The 19,706-nt window shown below is 39.3% G+C and overlaps 2 protein-coding genes across 3 annotated transcripts in view; one reads left to right on the top strand and one right to left on the bottom strand.

Moving 5' to 3' along the window:
* Positions 1-19,706, top strand: part of csrp3 (cysteine and glycine-rich protein 3 (cardiac LIM protein)) — a 347,838-nt gene that overhangs the window by 194,272 nt on the left and 133,860 nt on the right. The gene's annotated exons all lie outside the window — the stretch shown is intronic.
* nav2a (neuron navigator 2a) overlaps positions 1-19,706 on the bottom strand; it is a 198,931-nt gene that overhangs the window by 67,349 nt on the left and 111,876 nt on the right. The window contains exons 1-3 of one of the 2 annotated variants that reach the window (XM_079593514.1): positions 8,401-8,540; positions 4,900-5,017; positions 2,113-2,165 (exon numbers count right to left, since the gene is read on the bottom strand). In XM_079593514.1, coding sequence (XP_079449640.1) covers positions 2,113-2,165; positions 4,900-5,017; positions 8,401-8,472 — 243 coding nt within the window. In that variant the 5' untranslated portion in view covers positions 8,473-8,540. Of the gene's footprint in view, positions 1-2,112; positions 2,166-4,899; positions 5,018-8,400; positions 8,541-19,706 lie in introns of those variants that run through there. The other variant, XM_079593513.1, reaches the window with a different exon arrangement.

Below are 19,706 nucleotides of genomic sequence, written 5' to 3'. Positions count from 1 at the left end.
GTCGACTGAACGCTTGTGAGGCGCGCAGCGCGCGGGCGCAACAACGATACGAAATGAGCGTAGTTGTCTTGCGCTTTAAGCGTAGTTGTCTTCTGCTGGAGGCGGTCATTATGCAAACGCTGGTACGTCACTTCGTACCGTGACGTCACTTCTTACCATGGATCCAGAACGAGCTGTATTTGGAGCTTGATTAAATAAATGATTCGTTTATAATGGGGAGGACGTCTTAAGCTATGAAACTTGCAGGACGTTTAAATGGTATAAAGACCTCTTATATACCAAAAGATCAAGGCAAATTTGGTTTCTCATGTCATGACCCCTTTAATAAAAAATAGGGATGCACGATATATCGGCCACCATTGTGGTATCGGCCGATATACGTTCATTTTTAATGTTATCGTTATAGGCCCAATCTCGGAAAGAAAAATCGGCCAAAATGATCATATCGTTACATCCCTAATAATAAAAATCTTGATTTTCTAAATATTAGGTTCCAAAAATGCATTCGTTTTCTAACAATTCGGTCGCATTTACAATAGCTGTGTTTCCATCCAAAGTTGCGAATTTAACATATGCGAAAAATTGGAATATCGCATAAAACATTTGCGAAAAAAGCACCATTTCCATCCCATGTGTTCTAGAAAACAAAATCATCACTTCCTGGGAAATTGGCACAAAAGATTTGTAAAAGAAAATTATAGTTGCTGCTTTTTTCCTACATCATAAACGACTTCGTTCGGATGCCTGGTGTTTGTGAACGCAGTCACGCGAGTCGCTTCTGGGAGATAATTAAACCAAATCATTCAGAGGACAGACTTTGGGATGCTGTGCAATGAATCTGATCCACAGGTTACTCCGGGTCTCCAATCAATCACATACTCTGTTGAGGAAAAAACATGTTTTTTTGGTGCTCATCGGGGGATTCATTCTGTAAATGTGTTTCCTTCGTAATTTATGTGCATGTCTTCTTATCGGATAAAATAATTTTCAGATTCAACAGATTTTTAATGCGCATTTTTGAGAATTTATGCGCATCTTGGCATTTCCATCCAGCATTTTTTATGCGATATCCCAAAATTTGCATAAAAATAGGAGCATAGCTATTGAGAAACATACAGCGAGCAATGTGGACTGACCGCTAAAAGACTGACTCTTAGGAGTTCATTCATTTCAATGAATCAAAAACATACAGTGCAACCAGTGAAGCCCAAATTCGTTTTTTAGCCATTGACTTCCATAGCATTGTTTTTCCTCCTATGGATGTCAACGGCAAACGTCAACTATCTTGTTACCGACATTCTTTGAAATATCTTCTTTTTGTGTTCAACAGAAGAAAGAAACTCATACCGGTTTGGAACAACATGAGGGTGAGTAAATGATGACGCAACTTTCATTCATGGGTGACCTACAGAATCCTTAAAATCTTGGCGATTCCCATCCTTATCAACTTTCTAGTGAAGCTAGTTGGCCAAAGATCGCAGCCCACCAGCCTCCAAACCCAACATCCGCTGGTTTCAGCTGGGTTTCATCACTGTCAAAACAAGAGCAATGCCTCAACGGAGGCATGACTGTCCAAAACCTCTAGAAATAACAAAACGCACGTATGGATCAATCTACCATAAAAAAAGCCCTTTGAAAATTATTCCTTTGTTGCGTCCAATCAGGCTTGACAGCTGCCTTTGTAATGGAGACATGTCAAAAGCAACCGCTGCTTCCCTGCTCATGTGATACCAGTGATCCTCAGACTTCTACAGTTTGTTTTGCTTCGCTACGGCTTGGCTAAAATAGCTCTTTATGTCTATAATCTGGCTTGTGCTTCCTCCAAACCTATACATTTACTGATGGTTTCGGGAGTTTTTTACGTTTCTGCCAAACTACCCCCAGATGTTTATAAAGAAAGACCGCAAGAGAAGCAAAAATAAAAGTATTAAAGTGCAAGTCCATACTGTACGCCAAGCATGCTGCGAGAAAGCCATTCTGAACGTCCAATATATCAGTGTTTCCCTGGACAGATATAGCATTGCCTTTTAAAGCACATATACACCAATTATCAAAAATTACACCATCACTAAAAAAAAATCACAACCTGAAGACAATAAAACAAGTCCTTACCATCTGAGAACGACTCTTAGGGCATCCATTAATGTCCTCAATCTTCTCGTTTGCTGCGGTATCCGAGGAAAAAAAGAGAGAAATACGGACAAGTTAATTTACAAAAAAACACAAGTTGGCAGGTTTCCTTAATTGCAAGCCTGAAGTGCAGTATGTCCTTTCTGAGTTGTGACCCCTAATGTGGAAACTAGATCCAGCTTGAGCAACTGTGTGGCAGGGCCTGCTGGGATGCGACTGCTTTGGGGTTTTCCTGAGGGTGACTGACTGCATCCCGACGGGCCGAGCTCAACCCCCCCCCCCCCCCCCCCCTCACCCCGCGGCAGCTGAAACAGGGCCGCTCGCTCACAGATGACAACTGCACACACGCCTACAATGACAGCTACATGCCTGCACCTCCTGCGCTGTGGGAAAATGTGTTGGGAATGTGCAAGATGTCAGGTGAGTAAGCATGGAAGACAGAGACATCTGAGACGGTCTGTCTCGATGGAGGGACTCTGTGACTACAGGAGAACCATTTGGGTGGCCATCTTTGAAAATATTTGTTATTTAATCATTATTTTATAATGTTGTTAAATTAGTATTTTATATAATACAATACTTTAACCACATTTAAGAATGCATTGATTTCGCGCATAGATGTCAAAAATAGATAAAAGGTGGCATCAGCAAACAAATGAATTAATTTATCATTATTTTAAAAAAATATTTTTACATATACCATGATTTTTGATCAACATGTAAATGCAATGGTATTTTCCAATTTCACTTTAATATCACAATTTAAAATTAAAATAACAATATATAACATCATAATTGATCACTTGGGTTGCCATTACTTCTAAACAATTTGTTATTTAATCGTTATTTTATAATGTTATTTGATTATTATTTTATATAAAATCCGTAAGCCACAAATAAGAATTGCATTTTCTAATTTCACTTTGATATGACAATTTGAAATAATAATAATAATATATCACGTGAACATCAAAATTTACCACTTGGGTTGCCATGTCTTCTAAACAAGTTGTTATATAATCATTATTTGATATGAAACACTTAAGCTACAATTAGGAATGCATTGAATAATTTAATTGCATAATATATCAAATTAGAATTTAATTATAATTAGATTAGATTATATTACATTTAATTTTTATCATTCTTTAAAACTTTTTATTTTTTTTACATATCAATATCACAATTTGAAATAATATATATAACATGAACATCACAAAATATGTAACATGATAAACATCAAAATTTTCCCCATTTGGATGGCCATGTTTTCTAAATAATTTCTTCTTTAATCAATATTTTATCCGTATATAGATCAGCATTAGAGGTCTACACTACACTGGTCCTCAAAATACTTAAAGAGTGCATTCATTTCATTGTATTAGATCTAAAAACATCTGCAAATAAATTCTAGAATATCATATCATTCTTTAAAAAAAAATCACATTTGATGATTCTATACATTTTAAATGTCCAAATACTATTTGGGCCCCTGTAAACTGGTGTGAGCTCTAAATATCTTTATTGTCACCATTCCAACCATTTTCTTATTTTTACATTTTCTGTTGAAACTTTTTTGGTGGAAAGCCATCAGCTCCCTTTAATATAAAGAAGTAAAATAAGTGAAGCATCGTCTCATTGGTTGGCTGCAGCATGTGTGTCTCTCAGTGTTACCAGGTCGGGTTTCAGCTTTAACTGGCCAGTGTGTCATTCCCATGAGATATAGAGAAGACAAGAGGACAAAGTGGGATGACCACAATGATGAGTCATATAACACACTTTACCCCACAACACTGTACTTTCTGCTGTTAAGTAACCAAATGCTTTCCGCCTCTTACAACATATTTTTGGAGGACAGAGGTGAAGAAAAACTCTATTTTTGTATGTCCCTGGCAAGAATAGCAAGGATCAATTTTCTTACTGAACACTCAGAAGTATGTAAATAGTATTAAAGCATTAAAAATAACTGGGTGGATCTACTGCTCTACTACAGTTTGATCAAACTTAAAATATTAGTGACTGAAAGGTGAAAGCATTGCTGATAATACAAATAAATAAAAACAAATGTATTCTTAGGGATAAACCCCTTGGGATGAATCACATCGTTTTCAAGAGGGTTCAAAAAACAAACAAACAACTAGTTTGAAATGCATTTTTAAAAATAAAAAAGTATGTGAGTGAAAAATGCATGTTTTGAATTTAAAAGCACTGCTTAAATATAAATGCATAAATATATACTAAGTCACAAATTATATTATATTACTCTACATTTTTTATTTAAAAAAGTTTGATTATGTAATATTATTCCCATATTATTTGATTTTAGTCTAATAAATCAATACACTGAACAAAAGAAAATCTAAATAAATAAATAAATGAAGGAAGCAAAATATCATCCTTTATAATAATAATAAATGCATGCTTTTAAACTCAAAGACAAGAGTAGCCTACTGATCAAATAATATACGTGCATAAATATATAATCACATATCACAGTTTATTTATTTATAATACTCTGTGATGTATTTTTTTAAATAATTAGTCTATGTAAGCTTACAAAAAAATAACAAATAAATATATACATTTAAATCAAAAGTAATTAGGCTATTAGCGAACAAATTCTACTAATTATAGCATTTTTATGTTCTTAAACATTACATGTTCTTAAAATTACTGAAATATTTTATGCAATTTATGTAGGCTACATCTTTCACATTAAATTCGTTGCTCAATTCTTTTAGCCTGTTTTCGAGAAAGTGAATCGCTCACCGATAACCTGGATGATCTCCGCCAGCAGCACGCCATCGCTCACATCCTGCTGCAGGTCTTTAATCAGACGCTTGTGTCCAGATCTGGCCAAGTAGTGATTCGCCCAGTCCGTGTAGATCTGTCAACACACGAGAAGAGAAACCTCGCTTATAAATCTATCCATCAAAAAAAGTTTCAAACAACTTGGATTCGCGACATACGCAACCGCCACTTGGTGAAGACTGAGCGCCTCGCCGCGTCACTCCGCTCTATTCAAACCAACTCCATTGTGTCTTATCCAAGTTATTCAGCGCTAATAATGCTCGAATTCTCTCGTCTGACATCACAGAAAAGCCCCTTCACTGGGACAGGAGGAGGGAGACCCCGAGGGAGCTTAAATTAAACCTCTGAATGGGTTTGAAAGGAGTCATGTGTTGTTTGCTGTCCAAAAACATTCCCGCGTCCCGTTACAAGATAAGGAAAGCGGAAAACACGGAGTGCAACGAGCATTAAACCTAACGGAGATGCCCAAATAATGGAAATTAAGGGAAAGCTGACATGTAACACGTCTTTAGTCTTATTTTAGGAGTGTAAATGTGTTGGGTTTTTCTTTTTCACTTCAACATCACCATTTCAATGAACTAATAATACTATAGCCTATATACCCAAATAAACAACACAATTGACAGTACTTAAATGATTCAGAGAGTAGTTTTATTGTTGTATGAGTCGCAGGCTTTCCACACACAATCAAGGGCCTGGCAGTATTCAAACACATTCCCACATGGGGGTTGTAAAGCATGTGTGGTGTGTTTCATGAGTAAATAAAGACTGCTGGTATTATTGCAGTGTTACTCATGTGAGGAATCAGTTTCCTCGATGGGAAATAACAGGTGCACCCTTAAGTCCCTGTACCATCAAAATAAACACGCTCTCGCTGGAGTCATTTATACTCAAACAGCCCGCAAAGCCCATATAATTGCAGAGAGCAATGACCAATCCAGTGGAGAAATGTGCATATCTGATGCTTTGAAGGTTTGTGGGCTAAGTGAGTCAGATGTGATTGAAGCTAAGGTGAAGACAGTGAAGTGAAGGTAAGGTAAACATGCCTCCAAGCAACACAAGAGATGTAAAGCTGAGGAAATCACAGATGACATTTGTCTGTCAGACTGAACCAGGTCACCACCATGTAAACTCTTTCATGTCAAAAGAAATGAGTACCAGTATTGAAGTTTATCTGCTAATTATTCCTTTAGCATTGAGACCATGTGAACATTAGTATCAATGTCTTAAAGTTGCAGTATCATTTCTGATGTTTCACTGGCTGAAAGGTCAGTGATCTTTGGTCTTGGCATGTAATCACATTAAATCAAAAGTGTTTGGATCCCGATTTCTATTGTATTCCCAGACATATTCTTACACTATTGATGTTTTCTCACAACAGAACGCATCTAAATATTAAACACCTTTTCTTGGCCACTGCAACAAATGTTTCTCGAGCAGCAAATTAGCATATTATAATTATTTCTGAATGTACATTTATTTACTTAAATTACATCTGAAAAGATATCAAAAAGAGAACACATTAAATGTATTATTATTATTTTTACAGTTTGTGCAATAATAAATAAATGCAGCCTTGGTGACCAGAATAGACTTTAAAAAGACCCCAAAGTGCATTTCTTTATGTGTAAAATAAAAAAAACTACTTTTCAAGTTCACATATTTATGAAATATATCCATTGTGATATTTTCCTCCATACTGAAAGCCATTGCTAATAACAAACCTCCATGTATGCTATCTGAATCAGCGCTTATGATGACATTTATGCTGTGAAATAGACTGACCTTTACATTCTGAGTTACTGAGGCAGGACCTCCACTTACACTTACACTTACACTTACACACACACACACACACACACACACACACACACACACACACACACACACACACACACACACACACACACACACACACACACACACACACACACACACACACACACACACACACACACACACACACACACACACACACACACACACACACACAGCTTTGTTGTGTGGACATCACACTACTATTATTTCTGCAGAGTTTCGAGGCTGTTGCTTTGCCGGTCCACTCCTGACCCGAGTGTGAGCTGTTTGTCCTCTGAGTTCACAGACGTTCCTGAGGGGTGATTTGTTGACAAACGAACAGGTGGCTCTTGCATGCGTTTTCTGATGAGTGTGTTTAACTACCTGTGTGAGTAAGACGGGGAATATCAAACGGGGGCTTCCTCGGTGTGGTAAGTTTTCAACCATTTACCAACAGCTGTCAATTGGACTCATCTTTAAACTCAAAGCGGGGAGGTAGAACACTGTTCAACTACAAAGGCTCTCATGTCAAACACTAATAACAGGGCGGCCCGTGTTAGTCACAGACAAAGAATTGTTCCCACAGGCACGACATGCAGAAGCTACAGAGCTTACATTCAGGTGCACAAGAGAGAGGCCTTTAAATAATATAGTACTTTAAAGTAATTACTATAGATCATTTACTGAGGTGAACGTTAGGTCAGATAACTGCACTACTGACAGCTTAGACCAGCACGTGTTTTTTTTTATACTGCAAGGATGAATTACATTAAGCAAAAGATTTCTATTTCAAATACAAAATGCTGTTCTTGTGCACTTTCTGTGACAAAGAACTCTGAAAAAAAAATTACACAAACATATAAAGCAGCACAACTGTTTTCAACACTGACTTATATAATAAATGTTTCTTGAGCAGTAAATCAGAATATTAGAATGATTTCGGAAGGATCATGTGACTAAAGACTGGAGTAATAATGCTGAAATTTATGCTGAAAAGTAAATATTAAAATAGTAGTTATTTTAAACTGTGATAATGTTTCACAATATTTAGATTAAATAAATGCAGCCTTATGGGAAACTTTCAAAAACATTCAATCTTACCGACCATCAACTTTTGAACAGTAGTGTAACTAAACTGTTCAGCAAAATCTTTAACACCAGCATTCATATTTTAAAACATTCTAGGAACAGCGTTTGGGGGGAAAAAATAAGCTGAATTATGAATACCTTCAAGAGTAAGTAAACAAGCACTTTCTACCTAATCTGACCCCTAAACATTACTTTCATATGTAAAATCCAATATATTCTTGTTCATTCAATCCTATCAGGTGAGGAATGACTTGATGTAAAAGTTTTGTTTTTCTTTTGAATAACATTCAACATGAGACCAGAAAGATTTACTATAGGCTAATATGCCAATGACACGATACAGAACATGACCAGTCATATACTTTTGCCACTTGTTGCTTTTTATATTTCACTGACCTGGCTGAAATGTACTAACTTTAGATGCAACCTCCAGTCCTAGTCTTAAAGCTAATCTTAACCCACAAACATCTTAAAAGTCCTTCAGCTCAGCTTGCAGTAACTTGCGCAGTTATCTACAGTAACTATATCCCGCGCTGACTGCCTACAGATATCTCCACAGCAGCGAGGTCTTACCGTTCTGTAGTGATGGCAGGACGACCTGCTGTGGCGTCTCTCTGGGACGTACATCCTCACGTTCAGAGGCATAATGCTTTCACAGGTGAAGCGCGCTCATAAACACTGAAGCCCAGAGGACGTCCTGCGACACTCACGCCTGTAATCAAGTCAGTGATGTGTGTGTGTGTGTGGGGGGGGGGGGGGGGGGGGGGGGGGAATAATTTTAGCTGTGAGATGCATTCTGGAGCATCGTTTGCTTAAGATATACCTCTACGTGTCTACATGTCACACTTAGTGTCAAATGCTGAAGCAGAGACATCTCAGATTATTATGGTTCCACCTAGTCCAAAAAAACGCCAATTTAATAGAATATAAAAAATAGTTTAATAATAATCCTAAAGGATCCTAATGGAATAAACAGAGAAGAATAAATAGCTTATGTTTCAATTGAACAAACTTAATAAAGTATCTAATCCTAAATAAATAATACAGTAGGAGTCCCGAATCTGTTTTACTCTTGATGATTGCAAAGGACTTTCATTTCCTAATTGTTTTCCTCTTAGTGTGTCAAAAATGTGTTTTTTAAGTCGTGATCCTATTCTGACCCAAATATCAAGAAATGCAAAGTTTTATGTAACAAAAACACAGACGACATGTTTGCATCTACCTATTTTTTTTTTTTTTTGCAGATTTTAGCATATCGCAAAAAAAAAAAAACACAAACAAACCGCTGATTGTAAATTCTAAGATGTGCATCAATACTAAAAAATATGCATACAAACTTATTCCACTCGACTGAGGCGCATACATTATTTAGATATGCGCATAGACTACGAAGGAAACATTCCTCGATGCGCAACAAAAAAATGGAAAAAACTCACGTGACTTTTCCTCCAAAGAGGGTGTGATTGGATAACTGGACTAACCAGTGGACCAATCGCATCGCACAGCATCTCGAGTGTTGGTTTGATCCTTTTGAAATGCCTGAGCCCAAGTCTGTCATCAGAATGATGTGGTTTAATTCCCTCTCATAGAAGTGTCAAATTTGCACATAAGTTAAATTCACCAGTTTGGATGGAAACCTAGCTGTGGTAGCCAAGACTAATGCTTCTTTTCCTGCTTCAGTCACTAAAAACACATCTAGCTGATATTGGTCTCTCGAGGTTTACTGTCGTCCAGTAGAGCTTTAAAACGGTCTTTTCACACACACATACAGAATGTATATGTACACAAACATATGCAAACACACTTGCACATCGGCTCTGCATGTCCAGAGAGAAACGGAGTATGTGGGAGGTCTGACGGCTACTCGAGAGGTGCTGACAACAACCAGGAATGTGTGTTGGGGCGGTGAGAAGGGTGACGGATGGTCCAAACCAAAGATCAAGGCTGGTGCTAAATCATACAAGAGCATCGAATCGAGACCTGCGACTCACTCACAAAACATAAATAGAACAGCAGCACATACTCACAATTCACAAATGGTGGTCTTCATCTTAAGAACAGCATCGAGTATATATGATCTCATGCCAAATCCCTTTCAGTTTCCTCCTATTCAAATATGAAGCCACTCTCTTCTCTCCTGCCATCTGTGTTGTGTCACAGAGTGGTGTAAAGTGTGTAATTCTCCTCTGGAGTGTCTTGATTAGAGCTCTAATCTAATAATGCACACGGCCAGACACACAGATCACAGATGCCTCATTTATTTATGCTCCTCTATACTCTGACCGGCCTACAAATTCAATTTCTAAAGCAAATGTAATCTTTCCTTTTGGCTGAGCTTTCCGGGTCACTCCAACTTGACCCTAATGTTCATTATCTTGCAGTCAAGAGGCTCCACTTGCTGATGTACCATATTTCATCAAGAACTGTCAATCTGAAATCCTTCAAAAATATGGTCTAGGAAAATTTTCTAATGTTATAATGCATTTTCTAGAGCTGTCCAGAGGATTGGAGGACACATGAAGACCCCTCTGGTTCATGAAGCTGTGGGCTGTAGTGAAAGTAAACGAGCAGTGATTGATTCTTGAGGTCAAAGAGAGTCAATTCGAGGTGGAGAGTGTAATCAATGATGACGTCATGGGAACAGAGAGCGCCCTTCATTTGGCTGATGCGTATGCATTAAGTATTTGATGTTAAATGGTGATTCATCATTTGAAGTGGAAATGATTGCTTTGATAAAAATAAATAAAAATAGAGATTGAAAATCTCACTGCACGCAATTGGCTAACACTACGACCAATCACAACAATACACGGGGTGACGTATCCAGAGCGACGGAAAGGAACGATTCGAGCGCAGTCTTCTGTTCCTCTTTTAGAGAAAAAGGCAAGTCTAAATCTTTCATTGTAGCGCCCAAAGCCATTTCAAACAACTGGTGTTCATCCAGAGCCATCTTGCAATGTTTACTAATGACTTCGACGTCATCTCGCCTCTGGCCCGCCTATATCAGATAACCCGATGTGATTGGTGCAGCTCAGATAGAGGGGCATATTTAATGAGCATCATTACTCGACACCAGAGTAACTCGCTGAGCAAACTCAACTTGTGCTCTCGCGAGAACTCTGGATTTCCAGGGTAGCTGTACTGCACAATAAAGGCCAAAAAGCAATACAAATATTTGATCAATTTAATCCAAAAAATCCAATAGGATTTTGTATTGGATTGTGGTCAGAGGTTTGATGCCGAGGATTAATCACACGTTGTTGTGTGTAAAGCCGTTAAAGTACAAAGCAAAGCGAAAGCAAAGCAAAGGTTTATTCATAACTAGGACAGTCATTGTTACTAGGCTGAATAGATGGAAAACCGCTTAAGAGAGATGGTCTATGGGAAAATAATATCCTCTTTGCTTTTGTCCTGCTTTTTAGCATTGTGTTAAAGGGATCCTATTTTGCTTTTTTACATTTTCAACTTTCTATAGTGTGTAATCTTGCTGTTACAGCATAAAAAAGCGTGCAAAGCACAAAGTCACTCCAAAGGGTCAGTAAACACTGTTTCCGAACTCCCTGAAACGCCTCCATTGTAGTCTTGAGTTTTCCTCAGGGAACAAACACGTCACAATATTCCTCATTTAAATAATTCCCGCCCAAGGCATGTGCAGTATATGAGTTGTGTTAGTAGCGTGTTAAAACTTGTGGTTATGGTAAGGGGCGTGACATTTACAAAACACACTCGAAGCAGCTGACCAATCACAACACACTGGTCCAGCCGACCAATCAGAGCACACTGTCCTTTTCAGAAGGCGGGGCTTTATAGAGACAGGAACTAAAAAGAGCGTTACTGACAGACTGGAAAGAGAGGTGCTCCAACAATGTCAAACATGATAACCTATTCGAGTAGACCCCAAAAACAAAATCAAAACTTTGTAAAAGGGCTTAAAAGGTGCTCTTTAAAATCTGCTAGATTAATTCAAAATAGTTGTGATTAAAACGAGAATGTGAAATTGACCAAAATAATCATATATTGACAGTTCAATAAGAAACACACACACACACACACACACACACACACACACACACACACACACACACACACAGGGTCAAACACAGAGTATGAAACAGATAGGTTGACACTATAGGGCACGGCCATGATCACAGATCTTTTCCCCTTTCTGAAATGATCAGAGAGAAACAGTGCACAGTTAAAGCTTCTCGTCCAGGCAGACAGGGAAAATAAAGAAACACACACTATTATCTTCTGAGCACCCAAGACAAAGATGTGCATTTACCCACATGACTATTCAAACCGACGTATTTCATCAAATTTAGTCACACACACTGGCTGCTTTTGTAAAGGTCTGTCCTTAGTTTTCTCATGCCCCGCTCCCTGCATCTCTGCCATGACCCCGAAACCGTAATTATACTCCCCGTGTGACCTAAAAGTGCCCTGCTTTTAAGAGTTTTCCCTCAGCCTGTGATCAGATTTCGGCATAGTTAAATTAGCCGTCCTGTCAGCCATCAGGGAAAGGAAACCTCAATTCCTGGAGGAGAATGGACCGTTTTAGACAGTTACCACACAAAAGCATGAAGATGACAGAGGAAAAAAGCATTGCCTCAGTCAGACAGATTGCAGAAATAAAAGCAGCCATTTAATAGACACTCCACTAAAAGTGCTAACCTCTGCTAGGCAACCTAAAGTATCATATTATCATTTAAAAAATGGTTGTTAGCTGGCTATATTAAAAAGATCTGGTAAAACACAGCCATAGCTGAGATGGTATAACCTTCATTTATTCATGATTCTCACACGTATATCACATCAATTCTGCTTAGGGATGCATGACATATATATCAGCAAAAATATTTAGGTTTTTATCAGTATCGGCTATATGTTTAACTGGATACTTGTTTGCATACATCCTCCAGTGCTAATTTACAGCATTAGCACCAGATTACATAAAAGTGTTAACTCTTTTAGAACACTATTATATAATGTAGAACAGTATATATATAATTGTTGTTATAATATACACTAATTCAGAATCATTACACTACAGAAAATGAGTAAAAAGCCCATCAGGAAATCAATCAAATGAATCAGTGATTTCAACTAGTGCATTAAAACAAACCATTCAAATAATCCAATTCACTAAAATTAAGCTAAACTCAATCCAAATTTGATGTGGGACATTCCTACTTGATAACTCCAATTTCTTACACACAGGAAAAATATAATTAAAAAAGTAATATCAAATAAAAAGGGTACATAAAATTATTAAATCATAATATATATATATATATATATATATATATATATATATATATATATATATATATATATATATATATATAAAAGAATTGTATTCATTTTAGTTTCTAATTTTAACTTAATATTTTTTCCAACTTTTATCTTATAAATTTTTCATCATTCTTTTTTTTCCAATAAAATATGCTGATATTAATTAATTAATTATATATATATATTCATATATATATATATTAATTTGATGATTTATTATTTGTAGTGTAATATATATATATATATATATATATATAATTCATATCAGCGTATTTTGTGAATCAAATTTTTAATTTAATTAAAAGATGATGAATAATGATGAAATAAAATGATTTAAAATACATATTTTTTTAATTTAAAATTAGAAACTCAAGTGTCCACACATGTTTTGCGCGAGTGGCTTTGCAAGCACCACAAGCACTTCAAGTGGCTTTGGCCTTGTGCTAACATGACGAGCTCCAAGAGCAGCTCTTGACGGCTGAGATGTCTGTGGTTTCGAGATGAAAGTGCGAGAACTAGATTGATGTGAGCGCCGCCAAACGCCACCTCTGGGACCATGAGAGTTCAGTCAGGATTAAGAGCCACATTCAGACCAAACAGAAAGCAGGAAATGTTTCGCCGTTTGCACAAGTGCTGCTTTCAAGATGAAGAACTCGACATGTTTCTCCAATGAGGGCTCCGAAAGTTCAGCGCCATCTGCGCGAAAACAAGAACGCACCACTTGATGACACTCGAGCTGTGGTCCTTAAAATAAACAGTTCACTTTTAGTTTCAACATATTCACACAATCTGCCATCTGCAGGGACGGGGCCAGGAGACTCATCCAGGCCGTCAGCTCCAACAGACGGGGTGATGTGGGTCTGTCTTCTCAGCGGGACGCCAAACACCATTAACTACTCCTCACCTTCACCAGACAGATGTCTGCTCAGCCTGTGCCGTATGAATACGTGATCTGACCCTCCTGCTCAATATGAAGAATAACATTTCAACCCTAAACACAATGTAATATAACCTCTCAGAGTACTATAACCTCTTCATAACCTCTAAAATATCCATTATACCAGTGTATTCAGCAGTTACACCATGTGCTCCAAATGCTCTGTGGTTCTAATGTGGGAAATGAAGGTTCAAATCCAGACTACATGTCCTGATCCTGTTCCCTTACAACAGGGCTTTCCAAACTGAGGCTTGTAAGAGAACTTCAGGGGGTTCGTGAGATGATGAACAACTAATAATTAATCAAATCGTTCAAATGTAAAATTAGTATAAAAAAAATAGAAATAAAACACTTGCTAAACATATATGTTATATTTAAAAGATTAATTGTATATTAAAATATTTTATTTGTTTACCTGAATATCATGTGACCTGTAACCATTGTTGATAAATATTTAAAGTGACAGAGGACACTTAAAAATAAAAAAGTGTTTATTTTTTGGGGGGCTTGGTGACATAAATAATATAAATAACATGGTACATGAATTTTAGTATATGGTATATAAAAAAGTACCATAGCATTATCAAAAGATTTCATCATTGTATCATTATACAGTACTAAAAAGTGCTGTGGTGGTACCATGGTAAAGTAATGCTATCAAATGGCACCACTATGGTACTACAATTCTTGAACCGTGGTATTTACATACAATAGTAGTACTCCAGAATGCAATGGTACTAGCATATCATGTTTAAAAACATGAAAGCATATGTCCCAAAAACGATGGTATTACCATGGATTATCATGTAAAAAAATATGGTAATTGTTATGATTCTGCCCTCGTGTCCTTGATTTTCTCTAGTCTTCAGGCAGGATCATGACAGACCCATGTTTTGTGTGCAAGCACATGGCCTGTTTGCGCCATGTGCTTGTGTTGTCTCGTTACGTAACCCCACCCCCTTGTTATCCTCGTCTTGTGATTATTGTCTAGTCAGTTTCACCTGTCTTCGTCATTAGTGTTCCCTATATTATCCCCATGTGTTTGCTGTCCTGTGCCGGTTCATTATTTGATGTTGTGAGACCTAGTGGATATTCTGTCAAACGTATTGTCTGGTGAGAATTCTGATTCTGTGTTTGTTGTTCTGTAATCTTTCTAGTCCTAGTCAAGTTTAGTCACCCTTGTCCAGTCTATGTTTTGCCCCCTCGTGGGTTTTGTTTTTCCCTGTTTTTTGTCATCAATAAACCTTGTGTTCTGCAAGCTGTCTGCAATTGGGTTCATCCTGAAAATCGTAACAGAATGAACCGGCCATTACAGAACCCAGCAGACAGTGTGTCTTTTCCCACTATTCTACAACCGACTGACCAGGAACTATGGTGGCAGTCAGCTATCGCCGACAGCATAAAGGGCAAGCTTCCTTTCCCTCCCCAGGGTGAGTTGACCCTGAGGAAGTATGCCCAGGTCGTGGAGGAGAGGAGGTTTTTCTTACCGGAGATCCTGGTCAATCGCTACCTCATCGCGGGTCTCAATGTCCCTCCTCCTCTGGCTGAACGGGAGAGATTGGTCCACCGCCCGTTCCGCGACGTGGTGGACTGTTTGTCTCAGAAGGAGCTGCGGGGTCCCACCGTGTCTTCATCGCCTGGCATGCTGCCCGTGATCCCGGAGGGTCGCATTCTGGCTGTCACGACGCTTGGGGACAAGGCTTGTTCCACCACGACTCCTGAGACACCATCTGTGTCCATGAGTCTTTGCGGAAAGCGTGGAAGACGTCTGTCGTGGGAGTCTGCGTCTGAGTCGTCCTCCACCGAATCCTCCCTGCCTGCGGTGGGCTCCCCAGTACCTGCAATGGCCTCCGCTGCGCCCCCCTTACCGGTCACAAGTCCGGCTACGGCTTCTGCTCCGCGGCCAAGAAGAAAGAGAAGGAAGAGGGGAGCTTTCCGTCCTCCGTCTCTGTCTTCCCCTGAGTCCGCGATCGTTTTCCCACTCGCTGCTGCAACAGAGAGCGCTGTTCCCGGACCTGCTGCTGTGAGCGAGGTTCCAGAGTCTGCTGCAGGAGGAGCTGTTCCTGAACCTGCTGCAGAGAGCGCAGTTTCTAAGTCTGCGTTGGAGGGAGTTGTTCCTGAGCTGGCTGAAGAGAGAGCTGCGGCCGACTCTGCTGCAGAAGCGGTACTGCGGGCTGTATCAGCTCGTCAAGAGATGCCAGTTGTCGTTGCTGCCAAGACTTTGTCTGAATATTTGTCTAGTCTTGTCAAGATCCTGGATGTTCCTACCAGAACTGCCATGTCTTTTAGCCCCGAGCCAACTGCGTCTGAGAGCGTTGATCCCAAGTCAGCTTCAGTGAAGGCTGTTCCAGAGTCAGCTTCTGTCGACGCCGTTCCAGAGTCTTCTGCGGAGAGTGCCGTTCCTGGGTTTGCTGCAGAGAGCGCTGTCCCTAAGTCTGCCGCTCACACTGCTGTTCCTGAGCCGGTGACTGTTCCTGAGCCAGCGTCTGCCGAGCCGGTGTCCCCTGACAAGATGGCCGCCGTTGAGTCGGTGTCTGTTCCTGTTCCCGCTCCACAGCCGCCTGCTACACCCCCTATCATGTGTCCTGTTTTGTTACCTGTTGTTTCCACCGTCAAGAGTAATGTTCAGTCCTCCACTGTACCCCCTGTCACTGTTCAACCCCGGACTGTTTCCCCCAGGGCTTCTCCTCATGTGTCCCCTTCCAAGTCTGCCCGGATTCCTCGCCCTAAGTCCTCACCCTGCAAACCTAAGACCCCCAGTCCTCCTATCCACCCTGGACCACCCCCCATGAACTCTGTGTTTCCTCCGCCTCCCCTTCCATGTTTGTTGTTTTTAATTTTTCACCCTAACCCTGCCATTGTGTATTCGTGTATGCCTTTGTTATTATTTGTCATGTATTGTTGGTTTGTGTCTTTGTCACAGTCTGTCTTGTCCCGTGTTTAATGTCCCCTTGAGGAGCGTCTGGAAGCCGCTCCTTAAGGTGGGGGTTCTGTTATGATTCTGCCCTCGTGTCCTTGATTTTCTCTAGTCTTCAGGCAGGATCATGACAGACCCATGTTTTGTGTGCAAGCACATGGCCTGTTTGCGCCATGTGCTTGTGTTGTCTCGTTACGTAACCCCACCCCCTTGTTATCCTCGTCTTGTGATTATTGTCTAGTCAGTTTCACCTGTCTTCGTCATTAGTGTTCCCTATATTATCCCCATGTGTTTGCTGTCCTGTGCCGGTTCATTATTTGATGTTGTGAGACCTAGTGGATATTCTGTCAAACGTATTGTCTGGTGAGAATTCTGATTCTGTGTTTGTTGTTCTGTAATCTTTCTAGTCCTAGTCAAGTTTAGTCACCCTTGTCCAGTCTATGTTTTGCCCCCTCGTGGGTTTTGTTTTTCCCTGTTTTTTGTCATCAATAAACCTTGTGTTCTGCAAGCTGTCTGCAATTGGGTTCATCCTGAAAATCGTAACAGTAATACCATAGTACTATTTTGTTTACTCTCAATAAACAGTGATTTAAGGCACATGTTTGATATTGGTGCTAAACTGACCCAAGGTCATGGGTTCAACTCCCAGCGAAAATACATACACAATTGTGTCTGGCAAATTCATGAATGTAAACAATAAACGCTGAAACAAAAATACTGTTAAAATGAGCAAGGTGACAAAAAAAGTGAAAGGAAAACAGAGATGATTTAGGAAGCTCTGCCCTCTGAGGTCAATGTTTGATGACCCTCGATAGTAAATCAGGTGTGCTTTTTAAAAATCTCCCATATTGCAATTCTCATAACAGTTCATAAGGTTTTAAAAATCAATAAACAATGAAGCGGTAAAATAACTGAAGTAAAAGTCCTAGGATGTGGTCAATTTAATTTGCACAAATGGACCACACCGCAGAGTATATGAAATGAAGTCTGGATTAGATCGGACGCCGCTAATTAAACGTAGACGAGATGTGTATCCCACTCTCCTTTGGGTTTGAACAGCCGCGCAGACCAGGATATTTAAACGTCCAATGATGAAGTGAACGAATGCGAGGAGCTTCGATTCTTTCATTCGCGGTGTCACTGCAATATTTCCCGCTGATATTATCGGGTCAACGCTGACACGTTTCAGCCTCCATCTCCTCCCTTCCTTCTCTCATACACACACATCCGACCTTAAACATATTCAGTGCACTGCCACTTGTGCTGGGCTCCACATGTAATACATAATTAAACAGCTCCCCTTATCACCTCATCTCCAGACAAGCAATAAGCGGCCTGCCTTTGTGGCTTTGACGTGCAGAGGATAAGACCAGGACACAAGAAAAGACTGTGTTGGGTGCAGGGGGAAAAAAGGATTAATAAAGAGAAAATACGAAGGGTGTTTTCAGATATAAAACTGAATTCTTCAGAAGCTGAACTGTTGCTTTATTATAACCTGCCAGAAAGTCTAATGTAAACACTGTATCATAGCAGATAATAATGAAAACCCTGCATCATAACCAATTACAAACAAGAGACTTCTGCATTAACGTGATTCTGGACAGGTCTTGAATCCACAATAAGTGAAACCTTGCCGTAAACATTATATGCAACAACAAACAAGAGCTTTCTAGCACAACGTACGCGAATATAAACAAGTCATGAATCCCAAATAAGTTGAAATGCATTAAAGACATGGTTAAACATAAAAAAACCTGGTTTTAATCAGGTGAGACATAATATGCCCAGAAGATAAGACGTTGTTGACCTACGGCAAGTATAATAAGTCACTGGAAATATGCAAAATATGCAAAAATAGCAAAAAGTTTTTTTCAACACAAGAGCAACGTTTGCATATAAAACGCGCCGTTTGCAAAGGGTCAGATTGAAAGAAACAATCTAAACAACATAAACAATTTAAAAAGTTTTAGTAAAACGTTGCATAAAATAATAATAATAAAATAAAAATATTGTTAAAAGTAGTGTATCAAGTGCAGGCTAAACTTTTAAAATTTGTATTTTATCATTTACCATTATTATTACTATTTATGTATTGCTCTTTTATATAATATAAACAAAAAAATAATGAATGGTTTTCTGATGCAACAAATGATTAATAAACTTTAGATAAAAAAACAAACAAAGCAAATCAATAGTCTACCCAACAGCCACTCAAGCCCACAACCAAAGGAAGTCTTTTACCAGTTTCATGCTGAGATTGTTTTGATCCCTGCGCCACAGCATCACACTCATCTTCCTCTACCCTTTATCTTCCTCACTTCACCTGCCGGCCGTCCCATTTACAATCCATCAGAGCCGCATCCATCACAAGCATCCACAGAGAGAGAGAGCTTTAGAGGAGGAGGAGAACGATAGATCCATGCTAAAGGAAGAAGTTCAGATGAAGCGGGTTTGAAGGAGAGTTTGAGAAGAGTGATGGAGTGGATGGTGGTACCAGAGATTGAGAGAAAGAGAAAGTAAAGCAGACAGAGCTCTCACCGCTAGTGTTGTGCCACGCTGAGGGCAGCTGCCTCCGGTCTGAAACACACACACACACACACACACACCAGCTGAAGGGGGTGGGGAGGAGACACCAGCTGGAGAGGCAGTTCTCCGTCAGCAGTGGATGAGGGAATCCCTCTTTACCTCCCCCACACCACCCCTCCATTACACCCTCTCCCTCCAAACATCCCT

Source organism: Phoxinus phoxinus, assembly GCF_949152265.1.
Source record: "Phoxinus phoxinus genome assembly, chromosome: 2".
In the NCBI taxonomy this organism is placed as follows: domain Eukaryota; kingdom Metazoa; phylum Chordata; class Actinopteri; order Cypriniformes; family Leuciscidae; genus Phoxinus; species Phoxinus phoxinus.
This window is presented reverse-complemented; position numbering and strand designations above follow the sequence as displayed.